The following is a 22,249-nucleotide window of genomic DNA, read 5'->3' on the forward strand; positions in this document are numbered from 1 at the left end:
ATACCATCCCTTGTTCCTCTCCGCTACAGGCACCAGTTCTATGGCGCCTTTCTCCAGCAGGGCTTGAATTTCCTGCGCAAGGAGCGAATCCGGACTCTGCAAAGAGAGGTTCCCCGGTGGATTGTCGCGAGGCCTGTGCCGAAAAGGAAGACAGTAGCCGTGGGTTATGATCTCCAGAACCCACACATCTGAAGTAATGGCTTGCCACTCTACAAGATGCTGCGCCAGCCTTCCCCCAACCGGCGAACCATGGGACATGGCCTCACGACTGAGTGGGAGCGGCTGCGGCGTTACCTGAGGGCAAAGAGGCAACTGCCCGAGCGGCCTTGGCACCACGGGTACCCTGTCGTCCACCTCTGGTACCCCTGCGTTGGCCTCTTTGACTGCCAGCTCCTCTCGCTTTACTGAAGGATGAGTAATAGCGAAAGGAACCACCCCTCCACTGCTGTCCCCTAGGACGAAAAGGCGGAGGTTGGCGAACCGCAGCGCCCAACGACTTCGCTGCAGCTTTTGAGGTCTGCAACCTCTCAAGGCTCTCGTCAGCCTTGCTGCCAAAAAGGTGTTCACCATCAAAGGGCATGTTGAAGAGCCGGGACTGCACATCAGGAGCAAACCCCGACTTCCGCAACCACGCAAACCTGCGTATCACGGTGCTCGCCGCCATGGACCTACTGACGCATTCAGCCAAGTCCAGACCCGACTGAACAGACTCACACATGGCATCCTTACCATCCTGGACCATAGCAAGGAAACCATCCCGTTCATCCCCTTCGGGAATATGTTCAGCCGCTAACGCAACACAGTTCCACAGAGTGTGCGTTAAACGTGACAAGGCACAAATGGAGTTGGCCGCCTGAAGCGCCATACCACCAGAAGAAAACACTTTCTTCGCCCAGCCATCAAAACGTTTGTCGTCCCCATCAGGAGGGATGGTAGGGTACGACGCCTGCTTTGCCGGGGCCGGGGCCGCCTGCACCACCAAACTTTCCGGAGTGGGGTGCCTGGTCAAGTAGCAGGGGTCGCTACTGGCTGGACGGTATTTACGCGACAAGGATCTGCCCACCGCCGGGAGACTCTCCGGAGCAGTCCAAGCCGCCGCCACCCTTCTCTGTAAAGCCATATGGAACGGCAGTACCGGGTCAGTTGGGGGACCAACATCAAGGATGTCCGTCAGATCATCCTGCACAAACTCCCCTGGGGGAGCAGACCATCCCAGATACTCAGACACCCTAGCCATAAGGCGCCGGTACGAGGAATCGGCATGGGAGCCAGGCTCAGGCCTACAAAATACCACCTCCGGAGAGGTGTCCAGTCCACTGGCATCATGCAGTGACTGCCTCAAATCGTCAAACTGACTATGGCCCGAGACAATTTCATCTGGCACCTGACTAGGAACCAGGCCATCAGAATCCTCATCCGCCTCCGAAATATATTCCAGGTGGCGAAAAGGCACCCGAGAGTGCTTGCTCTTAACCAGAGCCTTCCTAGGGGGTACACCCGTGACATGGGGCACCTCCGACACGAAAGGCGTCGATGGCGTCGAGCGAATCGGCGCCGACGCCGAGAAAACCGGCAACGGTGCCGAGAGGATCGGCGTCGGCGTCGAGGAAATCGGCGTCGACGTCAGATGCAGCGCCTCCAGTATCGGCGGCGTCGACACAGCCCTCGAAGCCGGAGCTCCGAGCGTGTCCCTCGACGACCTGATCGTCGACGGCTTCGACGACGTCCTCGAAGCCGGAGCCTCGAGAAAGCCTGTCGACGCCCTCGACGCCTCAGACGTCGATGTCTTCCTCGAAGACTTCACAGGAGCACACGGTCCCGAACGCGTCGAGGACCGGGACCTGGAACGGGTACGGCGAGAACGAGCCTCCTTGTCCGAACGGGACCGCTCCCGTGACTCGTGCCGACCACTCTTGCGAGCGGCGTCTCTCGACCTCACACGGCCGACCCCACTCGGGGGCGCGGACGGCTGAGTACCCTGCGACTCAAGAATCGCCAACATTTTCTTCCCGAAGGAAGCCCATTCCTCCGGCGTCGCACGGCTGGTGGGGTAACCGACGTGCCGTGCAGAATCCTCGGAAGAGGACCTGGAAGGCGACCGGTGACGGCGCTTCCGAGAATGCCTCGAAGAGGCTGAGGAGTGGCGAGACCCACTCCTAGAAGAAGACCGACGAGACTTCCGACGATGACGCGGAGAGTCACCCCTCGAATCATCCGTCGAAAGCCCCGCCGACTTCGACTTCCGGGGCTTGGACACCCGACCTACCGACAACTTCTTCTTACGTTCGCGTAAGGCTTTGGACGTGAGCGACTGGCAGTCGATACAGTCATCCGTGTCGTGGGCCTCCCCGAGGCACCAGAGGCAGGCGTCGTGCGAGTCAGTCACCGACATCTTGGACCCACACTCCCCGCACTTCTTAAAGCCCGGACGCGGGGTTGAAGACGAAGTGGAAGACATCGCCGAAGGAAATTCACAAACGAACAGGTTCGAAGAACCAGAAAGAACAGAACTCCAAAGAGTCGAGGCTTAGAACCGAGAAACACGAAGCAACACGTTCGCGGAAAAAACGGAACTGAGGCTATGGGCGTCGTGCGTCCTACTTATCACATCGGATGACGTCGGAGGAGGTCCTCGACGACGGCGCATCGACGTCATCGACGCAGACGCCGAAAAAGTTTCCGAAGCAGCACAGCTGTGGTGATTACATGTCATAGATATGGAATACGTCGGAGGACCCAATCCCCTCGAAGGATACTTTAGTGGCCACTGAACAGATGTTTCTGTACCTCCTCTAAACCAAATGCTTGCAACCGTTTGAGGTGTTGGTCAAAGGGGAAAATCAAAGAAACCTGTGCACTCCAGGAGTATGACATAACATGGGCAATCGTCCAAACCTGGAGCCCTTCATACACTTATCAACCATTTACTCACTTCCTTCAATGCCTTATGCAAATGATGCAAGGATGCGACAGACCATTGCTCTCTCTAGTGGAAAATATGAAGGCTGCATTTTATTACAAATTCACCACACAAACATCACAAGTACGATCATCAAACTTTCTGCATTCAAGTAGACATGGCCAATTTAACTTCCAAAACAAGCCCCCGTTTTTGTGCAGCATTCCATTTTGGTCCCACCACAGAACTTTGCTTCGGCCTTCTCTCTAGTACACCTGGGTGGCCTCTGGCACTAGCTGCAATGAGCGCCATCTATTTCTACATGCATGAAGATGGAAGCCGATGTGTAAGGCCTGCAAAGCGACAAAAAGGCATCTTTGGTCAATTTATCTGAGGTCAGGCTTCCGCTGCTTGATACCCTGTGTGAAACACACCACAGCAAAAATGGGTTTAAGCCCTTCAGTCTTCCACATTATCAACAAGTTTCACACAAAACTCCTCTCCCAGAGGGCATCCACCATAATCAACAAAAAACAGGTCAGTCCCCAGCTCAGAGATGTCCATCGTCCTTGCGGTAGTAGCCCGGTATGTTTAAGTTTATCAGATCACACCCAATCACAACCCGTCAGAAAGGCAAGCAGAGAGTACACATGGGACTTGCAGAGCTCGATATGCTGCTTTGGTATCCCGCTGAGTTAATCACAACAAAAAAAAATGGAATGGTAAATGTGTTCTAATTTCGGCTGCATGAAAAACACGAATATCCGGAAATGTCGAATACATTTACCATTCAGTGCCTTTAATAATAATAATTTGGCATTTATAGTGAACAAGTGGCACGGGGGTTGCAGGGGTGTCCCCCGCACCCCTTTTCACTATAAAGGCATTGGGGGTTGCAGGGGTGTCCCCCGCTCCCAATATAATAAAGTTAGAAAGAAAAAAAAAAGGAGGACCCTGCAGCACTGGTTCCCATGCACGGAATGGCCTATCCCATTCCTATATCTCGGCTACATCCAAATAATTTAAATCTTCAGGACAACCGATCATCTTCCCCTGACCTAACAATGCATTGTATTGTATTGTATTGTTTATTTGATAATGCGCACAAAACCCAGGGGTAGCCGGGCGCAGCAGGTACAAGGTTACTTAAGCTTGGGTTACATACAGAGTATAGGCGAGAAACAACATAACAGTACAGTAAGAACATATCAATACACGCCGTGTGGAAGGAAAAAAAACTAGCATATTGTAGTTTTGAGGGAGTGTACAGGTGTAGGTATGAGAACAGAATCGATTTGGACAACGGTATCATGGTCATTGGGTGCCACGAGAGTTAGTTGTCATTTGTCCAGAGCCAGTTTTTTACCTTGCATCTAAAATTGGAGTAGGGTAGGTTGGCTCTCAGTGCAATGGGCAGTGCGTTCCAGGCCTGGGCAGCTTTGACAGGGAAGCTTGCTCCGCCCGCTTTGGAACGTCTGAATCTAGGGGTTTCGAGCAGGTAGTGGTTAGTAGCCCTAGTATGGTGCCTGGATGATTTTCTAGTCAGTCTGGCTGAGATGTAGGGGGGAGCAGTGTTGTTAAGCCCTTTATGGGTAAGCGATAGTGTCTTGAGCAGGACTCTGTCGCTGATTTTGAGCCAGTGGTGGTCTTTCCTAACGTTTGAGATATGTGCTTTGCGGGGTATGTCAAGGGCTGCTCTAAGAGCGTTGTTTTGAAGGATTTGCATTTTATTTATGATGGATTTGTTGGCACCTGCATAGAGGGCATTGCAATAGTCCAGTTTGGACATGACTAATGCATTGGCAAGCATGATGCAGTTGGTTTTAGAGAGGTAAGGTCTACAGGTCCTGATTAATTTGCAGGTGTACGCTGTAGAGGATGCCAGGGTGTTAACTTGTTTTTTGAGGGATAGAGTGGAATCGAGGTAAAAGCCCAAGGTTTTTACCTCGGTGGCCACCTTGATTGTGTTGCCATCTATGTTGAAATTACGATAGTTGGGACTCAGTTTTTTTGAGTCGGAACCCAGTATTAATATCTCAGTTTTGTCGTCATTTAGGCAGAGGCCGTGGGAGGCCATCCATGCCTGAATGAGGAGGTAGATTTTGTTTACTAGAGCCGTATCTTCGACAAAGTTGCCTGATAGAGGTATGAGAATCTGCGTATCGTCCGCATAATTTGTGTAGGTTACCCCTAATTTGTCAAGTTTGTCGAAGAGAGGCTTAGTAAAGATATTGTACATAGTCGGGGAGACGCATGAGCCTTGTGGGACACCACAAGTGATCTGGATTGGGTCCGCTGCTGCTACAGGGGAGAACACTCTCATCGAACGGTTGGCTAGGAAGGATTGTACCCATGCTATAGCTTCACTTGAGAAGTGAGCGGCAGTCGCTAGATGGTTGCACAATACTGCGTGATCCACAATGCATGAAAGCCTAGTGCCTGTGAAAAGGAGACCAGTAGTCTCTGAATCTCTCTGTGCATCATTGTAGCACCCTACATTTCCTGGACATAAACACATAAATTGCCTTAACCTTTTAGGCTTGAACGACTCACTGCTGCTCGTCTCCCAGCAATGACTGTAAAATCACAGTTCTTCCACAGACATAAGACCACACACAATCTTTGGACAAATGATGTCTGAGAAACAAACAAAAAAACATTTTTCAAGGTAAGTTTCAGACCATCAGCTTCGCCAACACTCAAAAAGTGTGAATTGCTCTTCTCTTTCCTTGTAGAAAGGGATTTCACTGGTTGTCTACTTACTGATCCAGAGTCTTGTAATAAATGTCCAAGTCTTTGTTCACCAGCTCTGTAGTCCTCATCACAATCATCATTTCTCTATACTTCTCCTCTGCATCTTTGTACTGGGGCTCTCTGAGCTCCTTCTTGAAGCGAATGATTTCCTCCTCAAAACCTTTCTGTCTTCCAATTGCCAAGCTGTGGTTTCTTTTCAAATTTTCTATTTTATCTTCCAGCTGACGAAGTTCACTGTCAATTAAAGAAGCAATAAACAAAATATGATTAATTTCACATATGATCCAAAGAATACATTGTGACGCCACTTTGCAAGGTTTGGCACTGTGTGGCTCATTGGTTTAATACAGAATTAAAAATGCTGCTCCATCTCAGCTAATCACCCCTTTCAGATATGAACGGTATTTGTTCCAGGCCTCTGTCACCTTGAAGGGCATTCCAACTTTTTGTGAAATTAGTTGGCAGAATCTCCCTAACTATGGACATCAAAATCCCTTAAAGAACATTCAATTGAGGGTCTTAAACCACCATACTCAAATTGGTTGTAACTGACGTTTATGTTGCTGTGGTAGCCTGAAAGACATGTCAATGAGGGATAATAGGTTCTATCAGTCACTCTTGCTTATGCAGAAGGTTCAGACACTAGTTTGCCAAATATCAATTTTGGGGACAAAAACAATACCACCTAATTTTCTCACAGGTTGGCCCCAAAGCAAGATTTATGGAAACTGGTGCATGGTATGCGGAACATTACGTACATGGAAACCATGCCATACCACTTGTGTAAGACATGCAGAACTCCAGTTTTCAGTGCTTTGCAATGATTCACCAAAAGCAAGCCATACAACTTCACAGAGCCCCTGCACACAAATAAACTGTCCTCTGTCACTAACCAATGATCCCTTCACCTTCCTGCTCCTCACACATTGGGGTCTTTAATAAGTGTTTTCTCACTACCGCTCTCTGGGCCCAGGTCAAGTAGGTTCTTCACTTCTGTGGTGCTTTTTTTCTTGACCACAACCCAGCTTGAGACCCAGTGGTTTTTCAGTCTGCCTTTCAGCACCCCTTCCAGCCCATGTCCTTTTTGGCTTGCTGAGTGATAGTTTTCAACTAGAGATCCCTCTGTCCACAATCTCCTTGCATTTAGTCTTCTTCTGTCCCCAACATCTTCCTACTGCTGGTGCCCACTCCCTTATTCCTCTCTCCACTTCCATCATCCTCACCCTCCTTACTCCTCCACTGTCCCTACTCCAATTCCGCTGTCTCCCATTCTCCTCCATTCTAATATCACCTTCTTTGAAGTTAGTCCTCTCCCCGGCACACTCACTCTCCTTCCTGTCTTGCTTTAAACACCTACTCACGTTTAACCTCCTTTCAAACTCCCTCACTGATTAACCGTGGCTGCCCACTTTGACATCCAAGGCTCATATTAAGTTTGGGGTAATGAAGTTCTTATCGGGGACATGTGGGCCCCAATTGGTGGTGGGAACAGTGTTGGCTGCTGGCCAATGGACACTCCTCTTGCACAGGTGGGTATAATGTGTTTTAGAGTGCTTGTCGCAGTTCTGCGTGTCGAGATTAGAAAATAAAAGACTCGCCATCTTGCAATCAGGTGGCCCTACCATGGCGGCGGTCTAATTCTGATATGGCTTACTCAAGTCCACATGGCTGTCACTGATCCTCCCTGCCTCTTGTTCCAACAGTTCCCCCTTGTGCTATGCTGTGTGGAATACCTTGAAGGATCACAATTGCGTACGCAGATTGACAGAACACAATCGCTTGGCATCTTTCCCTCAAAGTCCTGTGTTGCAATCATTGGCTGCGATGATCTTTTATCTTCTTCTAACCTTATTTTATCTAGATCTGGGTCCATGTAGGTGGACCAGGTAAAGAGGCTGGGACTGAATGAGTCGACCCTCGGGAATCCTCAAAATACTATCTTGCAGGCTTACCATCACGTAGCAGGAGGATTTTCTCTGGTACTGAGGGTTTCTTTCATCACAGTTTCGATCATCTCACCTAGAACTTCATCATACCTACCTATGTCTCCATCATATAAAAGAACGTACTACAGAACAAGGTCAAAGCTGCAGTCAGCATTTCCATGTCAATGCTAATGTAATTCACTGCTGCCCCAATAGTCATCTTTCCATACAGTCTCATTCACATGGTACATGAGAAGCAGCAAAGTATCTTACCATCCATCACACCCAAAAGAAGAGGTAGATTTAATGCAGATGCCGTCCAATGCAGATAAAAATGCATAGAAAATGGGAAAATCAACAGCAGAATGAAAAGGAGCTAGGAGGGGATTCACAGGCATGGATGGGTAAAGGACATAGAAGGAAACTACTGTTCAGGGTGAGGGTGGATTTGAAAATCTACATGTGCACATGCAAAGACACGCAATCATGAAAAGACTATTAACAATTGGTAGCCTGTATCTTAAGAAAAAAATAATTCATCTCACAAATATCCCCTTACAATCGATTACTAATAAGTGCAAGATCACACATCACTCCACCTATAATATGAGCTTTAAGAATGCCAACAAAATTAGGATAGAAAGAAAACACATTTTTGTTATGCTGCAGTGATTAAAAAATGCTTCAAAGGAATGTCAGACATTTGGTTCCATAAGAAAGTAGGGCATACTTTTTCATTTGCATGACTTGCATCTGCCCTATTTCCTTTGCAAGCTTCTTTCTTTCTTCTTCAACACATTCCAGCTCTTCCATTCTTTTACGTAAAGTCAAATTGTCTTGCAGCCATCTTTCCTGAATCTAGAGAAAATCAGAACATTTATTTTGAAACATTTTCTTGACTTCAAATTAGCAAATATCTCCCATCTTGCACAGATATCCCACAAGAAGCCCAAATTAGTCAATGGTGTAATATTTTTCAAACAGAAAATTTGCAATACGACAAGGACATGAAAGATGACATCAATTAATGCTAGAAATAGTAGCAGATAGACAATTAACTCTGCTCATACAATAAGCAGGAGGCTTCTAGGATAGAACACCCCACCCCCCATAGATCGTCTTCTGTCAAAGCTGAGTAGGATTAATAAAGACAGACGCTTAGTGTATTATCATTAAAGTGGGATTTAACAGAGGTATTTACAGGGGGGGGGCACAAACAACAAAAACAGAATGGTGTTTCCCTTTCGATAAAAAGGTTCTTAACTCAATAGTAGTTCACCGTCTGGAATTATTTTTAAGTGTCCCGAAAACTTCTTTAATGTTACTTGATTCTTTCTGTTCCTTGTTGCTTGCTTCTCCTCCTCAATGCCGCAGAAGATGTGTCCCAGGTACCCGAAGGTCGACATGCATGCTAGGCTTCACAGCAGATTCAGTGTTGGGCTTGCAAGGGGCATTGAAAAAGCCTCTGAGCTTCCACCAGGGACAAAGTAACTTACTTTATTTATTCTTCATCTCCCTTCCCCTGTCCCTAGGTACCACATCTTCTCTTCAAAATGCTGATCTAGTCTTTCACAATGATTCGTAAGAGCCTCTTTCCTAAGAGGGCCTATTGTTTCCTCTCACTTCCTCATTCTCCTATCCCACCTGCAGGTTTCGTCTCCAATCTTGCAGTGATTCTTCTTCTAGTTTCCTACCCCCCACTGAACTCCTTTGTTTCCCCCCCACTGATGTACAACCCAGCTTCAATCTTACTGCTCTTTGCTTCCCTCTGTGATTCCTTTCACCACTACCCTCACATCTCTCACGTCTTGCTTTCTTCTCCCAAATCTGGACAATCGCCCCCTGCAACTTCTGTCCACTTTGTTCTCCCCGCATCACCCAACTGACTTGGATTTTCCCTCCAGCCTGTCTCCATACACTCTTTCCCAAAATGGCCTTGTGCCATAAGCATCCTTTGTGTGTCTCTCTCTCCCCTGCTCCCAACATCCACACCCGACTATCCTAAAAGAAGATTAACTGAAAACCAAATATCAGGTCTGATAGTCTTTTTGGGATCTACTGATGACAAATGACAGGTATTTGTATACTTTAATGTAATACATGAGATAGGAAAAGTACACTTTCCCCACAAGGTTCTCGGGAGAATAAAATCTTCAATACAAATATGCAACCTCTATCCAAATGATCGACATCTTCTTACGGAAACCTATCCTGGTCACCTCACTGATACAATAGAATCTTCCATGTGCTTTCACAATCAGTCCACACGCTACAAAAAAAATCTATGTATAAAAGCAAGTATTATTATTTTGAATGCACAAAGGACATCCAACTTCCACCAGAGCCCAGGACAGGACATATTGGCACAGCAACCTCGTTTGGACTTCTTTCAGATGACCTAATAAGAGGTGTGGCATGCACCAGACAGAGCAGATGTAAAGCACAAAGTACAGGCACAGCTTAAAATGAATCACGACCCAGAAGGTCTATGCTTCTGTTGGGATTCATGGGAAGGAGTGACTGAAATCAGTGTCAGAATGAAGTGGTAATTTCCATGTTCTGAACAGAGCTATCCGTATCAATGAATGAACACATTTTAAACATTTGAAAAATGGAACTCCATGGCACATTCTTTACTAGTATGTCGAGTGAGAAACCTGAGGGCTTTCTCAATTATGGACCCTAGGGATTCTTTGTTCATGTGTCCAGGGCACGGCCATGGATGGTCCAGTGAGGGAGGATCATCTGAACAGGGAGTCCTTGGGGACAGTTGGAGGAATACCCTCGGGAGGGACGCGCTATACCCCCTTTCTGATAAACCCCTACCCTACACTTCCTGAACCTTCATAAATTATGAATCCTGTCCCATTGCCCCCTCCCCAATTCCAACAGGTACTAACATTAAAGGCGGGCGTAGGAGAAGAAATATATCCCTATCCCAATCCCCACGGTCAGTATGGGAAATGATCATCTAAAACCCATTTCCCTACAACCACACATTTGCCCCTTCACCCTGACAAACACTTACAGAAGTTTCTCTCCATCATTAGGGAAAACTACAACTTCCATACTTCCTCCCCATTGCCTTCTCAAAACCACAGGGACGAAGAAGAGTAACATAGTTATGAAGATTGCCCATAGGAACCAATGTACCATGGATTCCTATGGGCAGTCTCCATCCTGTCCCATTAACGAGGACAGGCAAAGTCAGGCCTCCCTTTTCAACCACTCACACATGACTCCAATTAACACTTCCTCTCAGTATAAAAGAAAGGTGGAGCATTGAGACACATTTTGAGCAAGCTGGGGATGCAGTGTGGATCAGAAGAGCTGGAGAGCAGGGGAGAGTGATGAAAGGATCCTGGAGAGTCTGGAAGGGAGCTGAGGGCCAAGACGCTGATCCTGTGTTGTTGAAGGGCTGCAGTAGGGCTGAGGAGCTGTGCCTTCCAAGAGGCAGAGAGAGAAGCTCATATCCTACAGACTCTGTCAACAGAAGTACTTGTTTCCCTTGGGCACATGAAGGGAAGCCCATGTACCTGAGGGGCAGGTAGAAAGACCCTGACCTCGACCCGGAAAGCTCCAGAGAAGTTGCTCGCCAGAGCCGTGCTAACCGGGTGAATCTCATGGCAAGAGAAAGAAAATCCTGGTGAGTGCGCGTGTGTGTGTGGCTGGAGCGGGAATCGGAGCATTGAATTTGAGAAAGAAAGCAGGCAATAAAAAGGCCCATGAAAGGCATTATGGGACTTGGAAGTTCTTTTTGAAATTAAGTGAAATTCAACTGTAAAATAAAGTAACAGAGTGGGCCGGCGAAAAACGAAAGTACGGCCGTTCGATAGACTGTGTGCACTGTGTTTAGGCTCGACCCCCATTGAGGGAAGCCTAAAGGATTTGAACTGCGATAATAGTTTGTGAACCAAACAGGCTTGAGCCTGAAAGAGGGACGCCTACATGAGAATGGTGTTTGACGAAGTTATATGAAAACGGTGTTTGATTCAGCCCAAAAGTTGAGAAACTTTGCAATCCCTGCGAGGTCCAGACTCAGAACTTTTGTGTTAGTGCTGGGGATTGACCTGGACTTAGGGGAAAGGGAGACCTGAGAGGTGAAAAACCCAAACTTTGAGACAGAGTATGTGAATGCCAAGCAGGACCCGGGGCCAGCTACCCCAGGTGTACTCGCATAGCAGAGTATGTCCATACATCAAGTGCTATATAATCAACAATGACCCGTGGCAGTGAGGCTGAATTACCACACTATTTCTAGAAACCTCTATATCTAAAAAACATATTTTCTTTTATTTTCCACAGAAATCATGAAAACAATTTACAAATACCGTACAGGGCTCTTATAGATTTATACAATCACTATTTTCCACCTGTCATACTCATTCATACCACCATACATACACTCCTACACCAACAATTCTAAATGAACAGAATGAACAACTATTAGTGCAGTCCTTCTTATCATATTAGCACCACATTTCCATATTTTTGTTGCATTCTCAAATTTCTCAATATGCACAAAAGTCCAATGATGTTCTCATATAGAGTCCATCTGTCTACATATGTTTTGGTCAATAGATGGTCAACTACTGTGGCCCAATGATTGGTCGTCCTGCTTCAGGACAAGCAAAAGGAGTGACCATATCCTCACTCCCGTTATTATATGTCAGTGGAAGATGTCTCCGCCCCTTCAACGGTTTAACACTACCTACAATACAAAACACTCACTTGTAATCCGCCTAATTTCCCTAATAAAGTAAATAAATTATACTGTTTCAACCACAAATGGTTGTAGCCAGCTTGTACTCGCCTCCACTTTCCAAAATGGTGGCGATCATACAAGTAATTGGAAATGAATTCCAAGTGTTCGGGATTACCAGATTCCTTGTACCCAGATATACTCTGAAACAATCAGAGAGAAGCCACAAATAACGTGACCCAGAAGGAAAACAAAGTCCAAAATAAGCCTCTCTACTGAGGATAGACCCAGAGAGTATTGTGATTCTCTCTCCTCTGCCTCTGCCTTTTGCGCGTGTTGTGGAGGCTTGAGCCACCACACAAGGCAGGTGGGGTGGGGTTCATTTCTGAGGAATAGACAAAACCTGGAATTTGTAGGATGGTCCCCATATTAAAAAAGTGAGCATGCCCAGAGAACAATGCTAACAAGACGATGGCAGGGTATGGTATAACTGTACAATAAAGTCACTACCACAGTTATGGAATAGATTGTTGCATTACACTGCTTTTCAGAAAATTCACATGCAAAAAAAATAATTACAAAAAAACTGTTTGAGCAGTCAGAACGAAAAAGGTTTCTGTACATGAACTCTAATTGAGCCCTGTGGAGTACTGTTCGGCTGATCACTATCCCAACATCATCCAGTGAATGTAAAATACAGAATTTTACCTGAGGTTTACGCTTTTCACAGAAAATTCTCAGCAGAGTATGTCACAGGTGACTGAACCGTATCTACTTAAATAAAGAAGTTGTAACTACAGTAAGTGGTACCCCACCATCTCAATAAATGGTCAAACTATAAAAAAAAAAAGGAACTGAGTATATTGTTGATGAACCTTAAACCCATCACTTATGGTTACTTGCTTTCCGTAGTGAGTGATCTAATTTCGAGAGAAAGGGGGTCTGCAACCTTTGGCTCTCCAGATGTTTTGGACTTCCACTCCTATCAGCCCTCTCCACAATCAATGTGAGTAATAAATCAAAACCTGCAGGTTGCAGGCCTGTGTTTGAGACCACCAATGCCCTAGCTATCATGAATGCTTAAGTGAAGGTTGTGGGCTGAGAATCAACGTGATCCTTTAAATGTCGATGATGCTTTTATTGGCAAAACGATAGTGTCTTGTACAGCTTTGCAAGCCCTGTTCTGGGGAGGTGTGTGTCCGGGTTCCCCAGCAGCAGGCTCGCTTCTGCTGTGCTTTTGGTGGGAGTCAGGCTTGAAACAGAGATATGTGCTAGCTATGGGGCCACACTCATTCCCATTGCAAGATGGCCACCAACTCTGTACAACGTGTCCTGTTAAAGATGGCTGCAAGGTTAGATCGCGTTCGATGCTATGCATACGATGCGTGACCTGCCTTCCCCATCCTCAGCGATTCAAAAGCAGAACTGATGTCCGGAGCCGGTGTTATGTAATATTTGGTATACCGTACCGGAAGATCTGGCATTTCTGCATTTAGGAGCCAGTTGCAAATGAAGAGAGGCCCTCTGGAACATCAGTAGAACTTCCTTTTTTACAAGAGCAAGGGTGGGAAATGGCTACCTCTTTTCTTAACTAACTATTGTTTTCTCTTCCCCTATAGAGCCCCAGAGTTGCGATACCTTTGACACCTTTGGGGGCGCATTCCATAAGCCACTCCTGCCTGGGGATTAGTACATTTCCCTTGCCCTTATTCAATATACAATAGGGGGAGTTCTCAATTTTCCAGAGAGGTGCGACATATCTCCTTGATCGCTGAGAGGATGTCTGCTGAAGAGTCTCCGTTCTGTTAGTTTTGACAATTTGGGAGCCAAAACAGTGTTGCTATATGGCGACAAATTAGCTTTATTGGGTGTTAAAAAAACAAAATATCAAAATGTCCCTGTCAAATACAGGGCGTAAACTCTTCAAAATTGTGTGCCTGCAATAAGATGACTATTGTGAGTAAAAATACTACTACCGGTACTAGTAGCTTTACTAGAAGTACCAATGCTACCATTAATACTACTGCTACAGTACTACTAGAAGCAGTACTACTAGTAGCATTAGTAGTAGTGCTACTTGTACAAACGTTACTACTTTTATTACTACCAGTAATGGTCATTGCAATAGTACTATGAGTAGTACTGCTGCTAGTAGTAGTAGTAGTGCTACTTTGGATGCTGTTCGTAGTACTAATATGGCTTCTTGTAAACCACCACTAATGCTACTTGTAAGCCTACTACTAATTTGTGGGTCATATAGAACTTCAGTGCACAAGCAACATCCAGCGAGTGCAAGGTCCTTTCCAGCAGTGAAGAAAGATTCAGGAAGAAAACCGGTAACACCAAAGGATCAATGAGGTGGAATTCTGACGGAACCTTCAGCATGAAAGAGGGGTGTGTATGTAGTATCACCCTCGATTTGTTGAAAGTCAGGTACGGTTGTTTCCAGGATAAGGCCTGGATCTCACTTACACGTCACGTCTCGCAGAGGTGATGGCCTCAAGGAAAGCTGTCTTCCATGAGAGAAACTTGACTGGGGCCTGATGCATAGGCTCGAAGGGAGCCCCCATGAGCCTTGTCAGAACAACAGTGAGTTCCCACTCCAGGGCAGCAGCCTTCACTGGCAGGAAAGATCGGAAAAGTACTCTGAGAAACTCCTTAACAAATCTGTGGGACCAGAGCGAGGATCTTCCTGGGGATCAGGTGTAGTGGGGGATAACTGCCAGATGCACCTTGATGGAGGCGTGCGCCAGATCAGGCTTTGCCAAGGACAGCAAGTATGGAAGGATCTGTGGAGCCATGACCCCCAGAGGGGTAATCTGCTGTGACCAGCACCACGTAGCAAAACGCTTCCACTTATGGCCGCAACACTTCAATGTCAACAACGCAGTGTCATGCCTGTCGACTCCCTCGGAAAAGAGAGGATAGCAGCCATACAAGGAAAGGTGCAATGGCTATCGTCGGCAAAGACGGCCATGGTGTGGGCAATCAAGTCGTTACTGGGAGAGGCCTTGGCGAGGACCTCCCTGCAGTCCGCTGGTAACTTAACCTCAAAACTCTAAGGCTGCAGGAGCCAAGCCTTCAGGTTCAGCAATCCTGTGTCGTGATGAAGGACTGCCCCTCCCTCTCTGGTGAAAATATATGGGACCATCAGCAGCTTGACTGGAGGCGCCGCTGACAGGCTGAAAAGGTCTGTGTACCAAATCTGCCTCGGCCACGCCAGGGCAATGAGCATCATCTTGCAGTGACACGGAGTGTGTTGATGACTCATAGCAGGAGAGGGAAAAGGGGGGAACGCATACAGAAACAGTCTTTCCAACTGGCAGGAGAACTCGTCCCCCAAGCTCCTTGGCTGGTGGAACCTGCTGGCGAACCTCTGGCATTTGGAGTTTGCTGCCCTCACAAACAGATCTATCTTGGGTCCACTTGATCCTGACTAGCTCCCACTCGTGGCAGGAGTGGAGTTCCCTGCTGAGGCAGTCTGCAATGGAGTTTCCCGCCAGGAAAAGGAGGACGAGGAACATCCCCTGGAAGCCGGGAATCGAGTGCCCCCCTGCTTCCTGATGTAGAACATGGTGGCAGTGTTGTCTGTGAAGATCCTCACCAACTTGTAGGGGTTACATCTGCAATTTGCAGAGGCGGACCAGGTTGATGTAGGACAATATCATGCCCAGTAACGACTTAATGGCCCTCTTAGCCGATGATAGCCGTTGCACATTTCTTTTCCGAGGGAGACACCAGGTATGACACTGTGTCGAGTATGGCGCTTAAGAACAGCACGCTCTGCGATGGTGTTAAGCAGGACTTTGGATAGTTGACAGAGAATCCCAGATCCGTCAATAGTCGGACGGTCACCTTAGTGTGCTCGTCGGCCAGCTCCAGCGAGGAGGCACGAATAAGCCAGTCGTCCAGGTACGGGTAGTACATGTATGCCCTATAGATGTAGATGGGACATCACTGGTACCAGACACTTTGTGAATACTCTTCAAGCCAAATGGTAGGGCCTTGAACTGGTGCCCTGCACCACGAAACGTAGAAATTTCCAATGTTTCTTGTGAATCGGGACGTGGAAATATGCATCCTCCAGGTCCAACCACGCCAAGAAGTCTCCTTTTTCCAGTTGGCCGAGCATGTGCTGCAAAGTGACCATCCGGATCTTCTGGGACTTTTAAGTATTTGTTCAGACGTCGCAGGTCCAGGATGGGCCTCCAGCCACCAGTCTTCTTTTCGACTAGAAAGTATCTGGAATAAACTCCAGACCCCTGGAGCCGTTGGGGAAGTTGCTCTAGCGCCCATTTTCGTAGCATGGAACGTACCTCTTCCTTAAGCTTAGGGAAGTGCTGCTCCTGCCGGGGAACCGTCGGAATACGGGAACACTTGGGATTTGGAACTCAAAGGAGTGCCCCTGGGAAAGAGCATCCAGCACCCATCTGTCGGTGATGATCTTTCTCCACTCACTGATGAACCTCGTCAGCCGGCCTCCCACCGGGGTGCATGAGTGGGGACCCGAGGTCTTGGCTGGGACAGGCTTGCTTGGGCGCCAGCGTCCTGTGCTGCGGGGGCGAAGGCAATGCTGAACTACGCTACCGTAGGCTTTGGACTGGCCTCTGTAGGCTTCTTGCGTTGAGGATCAGGAAGGCTGTCTGTACAACGTTGAGAACCCTTTCAATGACCTGCTCGATTTTGCCCTGGAGGAGTGAAAAGACGACGAGCGGTGCTGTTGGAGAGTGCCGATGGAGCGGGCTGTCTACGTATCTACTTTGATGACCTGGAGGGACTCATCAAAAACCTTCCCAAACAGATTTTCTCCATGCACCTTCCTTGGACCTTTTGACGGAAGTTTGTGGCCTCCATCCATCTCTGCCGACGAAGGCAGACACCGTTCCCCATTTGCTGGAATCCTGTTTCGTTGATGTCCACCACACTGTGATGGTGTGGGTCCGATGCCACTTCTCCCTGGAAGAGGGAAAGGGGTTCAATCTTCTTATCGTCAGGGAGAAACCTCAGGATCGGTCCTAGTTTGCACCACAACTCCTTGTCGTACCTGGCTGGGCTCGCCAGTGCATTAGCCGCCTTGATTGTGGACGCGGCGGTGTAAATCACCTTCTTTCCCATGGCGTCCATCCTTTTCCCCTCACTGTCCGGAGGGACCGAAGACGAGAACGGGCTAGCCGACTGTTTCCTCCTGGCCACCAAGTCCGGCGATGGGTGCGACCTCATGGGAGTCCAGCACCCTATATGTCTTTTCCAGCCTATCCCGCTTGGCTGGAGCTGTGCATGGTTTCTTCATGATGGCTACACCCTCTTCCTAAATATCGTCCAGAAAAGGTACCGCCATGATCGTCTTCCTCTTGGCCTCTCGCCTTTGATATAAGAAGCTCTCCTTCTTGGTTTCTTCGGGCATCAGCTGGAATAGCTCAGAGACCCTTGCGATCATGGAATGGAACAAACACACCGCGTCCGGTGGGGAATATTCTATGCGGGACATCCAAATGTGGGGACTCAGCATCTGCTCAGACAATGGGCCTCATTACACGCTAGGCAGTAACCATGGCGCTATTAGCGCCATGGTTGCCACCGGTATTTTACTGTGTCCGCCTTGGTGGATGGCGGAATTACCGCCCTACTCCAAGGTGAACGGGGCGGTAATTCCCCATTCACCAAGGCTCTTCCCCATTCCCATTTTTGCCCCCATAGGGCATAATGGGAATGGGGAAGGTGCTAATTACGGTACTGCAAATTGCGGTACCGTAATTAGCTCCCAGGTCCCTTTGCGGCACCCGACTTTAACGGCTGGTAAAACCAGCTGTTAAAGTCGGGTCCCGCAAAGGGAACTCGTAGTAAGGCGGTAGGGGTTTACCGGTACCGGTAAACCCCTACCGCCTACTGTGTAATGAGGCCCAATGTCTTTGTTGTTATCCATCGTCGTGGCCGTATCCGCTCCCGTGTCTGGGTCCGCTGAGGGAGTTGGGTCCCGACGCGGTGGAGGAGGTTGATATGGGGGCGTCAGATGACGCTTCCTATTCTTTGGCGGAGGCTGACCGGGGACCTGGGGGACCACAGGCACTGGTGCTGGTGGTATTCTCTTCTGGATGACACCAAGAAATTGAGAGTCGACAGAATATCCAAGGAAATGTCCCTCGGCTGAGAAGGCAAAACAGAGAAAGTAGGCCCTGCACCGTTGTCACTGTTGTCGTCCTCGTATGGACCCCTGATCTTCATCATCCGTGGACGAGACCTCCATAACTTGAGACAAACTGGGAGGGATGTTTCAGGGCCTCCTGGCCCCCCTCCTTTTTCCTCCTTGAGGGTTCTGAACCGGGACCTGTGCCAGTATCTTCACACCTTCTGGCGTACCTGCAGACTTTGCCAAAGTCTCTGAAGTGGTGTCGCACTTTGGGGGCAGGGACACTCTGCGCCGTGGGAGCCACCCTCATAGGATCAGCAACCTTAGCTGCCGTGGTAGTAGTAGCCGTCGACGATGTCGCAACAAGGTCTTTGACTGTGCTGGTTGAGTCTGCGTGGGCCGTGCAGGCTTCTTCTCGTCTGTCTGTGGCTTCTCGGATTTCTCCCCTAGCTTAGTCTGGTAGATTACTTCCTCTATGAAAAGGAGCTTGATGGTAGGCTGGTAATGGAGGCAGAAGGGGATGCCAATCGCGCCCTATCCATTTTGGGACCCGCTTCCACAGCGAACCCAGTGGACTCAGACTTGCAGATCTTGGCCTTATCTGGATAAGGGCCCCTCAAAGGCCTTAGAAGACCTCTCTTGGACGAGGCATGATCATGCTCAGAACATGGGTCAAAGGCCTTGGTGTTAAACCATGCCACCAGCCTACTATGCCTGTCTGTTGTTTTCTTAGAGAAACCGAAGCATACCTCGTACTCTAACTGCTTATGGTTCAGGTATAGGCAGTAGAGGCATTGTAGGTGCTTGTCCTCCACAAACACATTCTGTAGCCTGCATTTGGTGCAGGGCCTAAAGAGGGACCTTCCCTCGTTCTCCATCATGGTCGGAAGGCGCAAAGTAGGCCCAAGATGGCCTTCGAGAATCTTCGATGAATCCTAGCCCTTGAGGGGCACGGAACATCACAGACAACGGGTCCCCACTGTCGGCAGATGAAGAAAAGAGCACACATGCTCTTTGAAACAAAAAAGGAACTGTTTTTGTTGAAAAAAAATGAAAAAAATGTACAAATAGCTCGGAAAGAGCAACTCGAGGATTCCCAACACTGAAGCGTGCAGTAAAAATCTGAAGATGGCTGCTAGAGGCGGGGTTTAGGGAGAGCACTGTCATTTGATCGGGGCAGTATGACCCAGAGGACAGTGATTGGTTTAGAGGAGAAATACAGTTTTTAAGTGAAAGTGAAAGCATTTTTTCTTTTATCACGAATTCCCAGACTGACGGCGGGGAATATTTATGAGCATGTCATGTGAATCCATGTCAGACCCCATGCTGGAGAAACATGCTTTTTATTTTCATTAAATTATAGCTATTTTAAGTGGCAGTCTAGCAAACTACTGTTCTTGTACTCGGCTGCTGAGGGCTATTTTGTATCAAGCAAGTAAAGCCTCTGAAGGCTGAGAGTGTTTAATGAGAGGGGCATTGTAGTAGCAGGCACGTAGTGCTAGTTTCTTGATTGTCTCTGGGGGAACCGGTCCACATGAGTGCAGTATCAGTTAGCCTCTCAGGGGAGGGTGTCAACTTGGCTGCGTTAGTGGGAAAGAATGATAGATAGCCAGGAGTGGTGGGGGAAGTAGAATGGTGGTGTGATAAAGGCACAGTCCTGACCCCATACCAGTGAATGGGAAGGGCTCTGCTTCCTGGCAACACCAACCAACCAAGTACTTTGGGCCAGAGCCGTCATTTACTTGGAAGCAGTTCAGTGTGAAAGTAGTAGAGTTCATCAAAGGGCCTACACCGCCTTACCTACAAGTGGTCAGACAGACCAGAGAAAGTATAGCTATAGTGGTAGTCTATACCCCAGAACAGTAACTCTATTAGATAGAATTCTTGGAGACACTATAGTTCATACCTTCCTCTGTTGTGACAGGATCAGGGGCATGACCCGGTCAGGGGTTGCGGGGAATCCAGGACCCATCCCGAACTGGGGGTAGGTGGCCTACCAGGGCATTTGCTAGAGCCAGTCCTACCCCACAGACAGGGTGAGAGAGATGGGGAGCAGTCCCTGAGCGTGCATTGTATACGACTGTGGGTACCACTGTCCCTTTCACAATGCTCGTCAGCCTCTATATTTTGGCCAGAGTTCTCATCTTTAAGAACTGCAACTCCCAGAATGCACCTGGGTGTCACCAAGAAAACCCAGCCCAGAACCAGGGTACTGGAATTTAGAATAGGAATGCAGGGCTTTCAAAGTTTGCTAGCCCTCTAGCATTGGCAAGGAGTTGTTATAAAGGGTGAGTACCATTTGCATGATACTTGACCTTGCTGGTGATTATGGGGATGTTAGAAACTTATTTTTTCATTTACTACAAACACACTTTACAGTAAATGGCAAATACAGGTTTCACTGGGCATACTTGAAAGCACGGGTAAATATTTTTTCACCAATCACCTTGGGGCAAGTGCATTTCTCTTAGGTCTAGTATGTAAACTAAGGAACTCGCCCTGCAGGTCTACTGGTATTTTTAAGAATGTTGGGGGAGCATAAAACTATCAGTGAGAAAGAAAAGACTGCGGGGGTAGTGGGGAGAGACAGAAATCTCCCTTCCCATGTGAGGGGTCAGAAATGAAAACCAGACACAAAGTTAGCTTAAATGGGTTGGGAAAATGCCTCTCTGACCCTGTTCTAAGAGGAGTTTCCCTACCTAAAACCAAAAACAAAAGGATCTGCCTTTGTCAGGATGTCAGAAATCAAAAGACTGTGCCTTGTGTCCAGACGTTCTATCCTGACCCTCACACTCCAAACAAAATAAAGTGAGAAAGGGAATGTCTTTAACCTGGTATTGGCAAAAAGTTTTCCTAAACAAGCGAATAGAATAGCTCCAACGTAAATGTTCTCTAAGATGGAAAATACTTTAGTTCCAGGGGGTGATTCCCTTCCTTTGGATTCTTCACTGGTTCACAAATGTCTCTTGGTCTAACAGTTCTTTGTGTCTTTATTGACCCACAACAATCCTGTTAGGTACACAGCAGTTTAGCCTTGTAAATCCATCTTTAACAAAATGTCTGTTTTTAAAAAACACTGTATTTGCTTAACACTCCTTGTAGGTTTGCAACTTGCCTGGTATACTCTGCTGCCAGGACACTTCATGCACTTCCAACTGCCAAGTGCACTCTCCAGCCGGGACTTCTCATATATTATAGTTCCTCTTTACTTACGAGCAGCATATACCTTTCTCAGCTTGGTATGACATGCATTACTCACCGTAATAGAATTTCTGATGATTGAATCTGCTTAGATTCACATGCTGTGCATATAGTCCGACATTTATTGGTAATCGTGGAGTATTGCATCTGGTCTTTCGAGGATCGAAAGGGGACGTCGACATGGGCGTGCCTGTGACACTATCCCTAACGTGACGTGTAGTGTACCCAAAATCCCTCACGTGTTCGAGGTCCCTCCAATTGTATTTTTTCTGCAGTGAGGGAGCCTTATGACTAGCGTGAGTGAGTAAAGAAAGAGAGAAGTAGTAGTAAGATGTCCATGTTCCTTCCATCTGAGCGGGAAGGAAGGGTGGGCACATGTGAATCTAAGCAGATACAATCATCAGAAATGCTATTACGGTGAATAATGCATGTCTTCTGCTGCTTGTGAATCCGCTTAGAATCACATGCTGTGCATAGCCTAGAGAGCAGTAAACAGAGTTGGAGGAGGGAGGTGAGAAGGAACAGTAGTGAAGAGATGTCTTAATACTGCTTGTCCCACCTGAGAGTCAGACCTAGAGTGAGTATCTAGGCAGTAGTGTTTTGTAAAGGTGTATCCAGAACTCCAGGTTGCCGCCTTGCAA

General features: G+C 47.7%; 1 protein-coding gene across 5 annotated transcripts in view; it reads right to left on the reverse strand.

Moving 5' to 3' along the window:
- RAD50 (RAD50 double strand break repair protein) overlaps positions 1-22,249 on the reverse strand; it is a 1,278,308-nt gene that overhangs the window by 233,875 nt on the left and 1,022,184 nt on the right. For all 5 annotated transcript variants that reach the window (XM_069652502.1, XM_069652503.1, XM_069652505.1 and 2 more), the window contains 2 exons: positions 8,309-8,436; positions 5,663-5,887 (listed from right to left, as the gene is read on the reverse strand). In XM_069652502.1, the coding sequence (XP_069508603.1) occupies positions 5,663-5,887; positions 8,309-8,436 (353 nt within the window). The remainder of the gene's footprint in view (positions 1-5,662; positions 5,888-8,308; positions 8,437-22,249) is intronic.

Source organism: Ambystoma mexicanum, chromosome 3p (genome assembly GCF_040938575.1).
Source record: "Ambystoma mexicanum isolate Mex_15411 chromosome 3p, UKY_AmexF1_1, whole genome shotgun sequence".
Lineage (NCBI taxonomy): Eukaryota > Metazoa > Chordata > Amphibia > Caudata > Ambystomatidae > Ambystoma > Ambystoma mexicanum.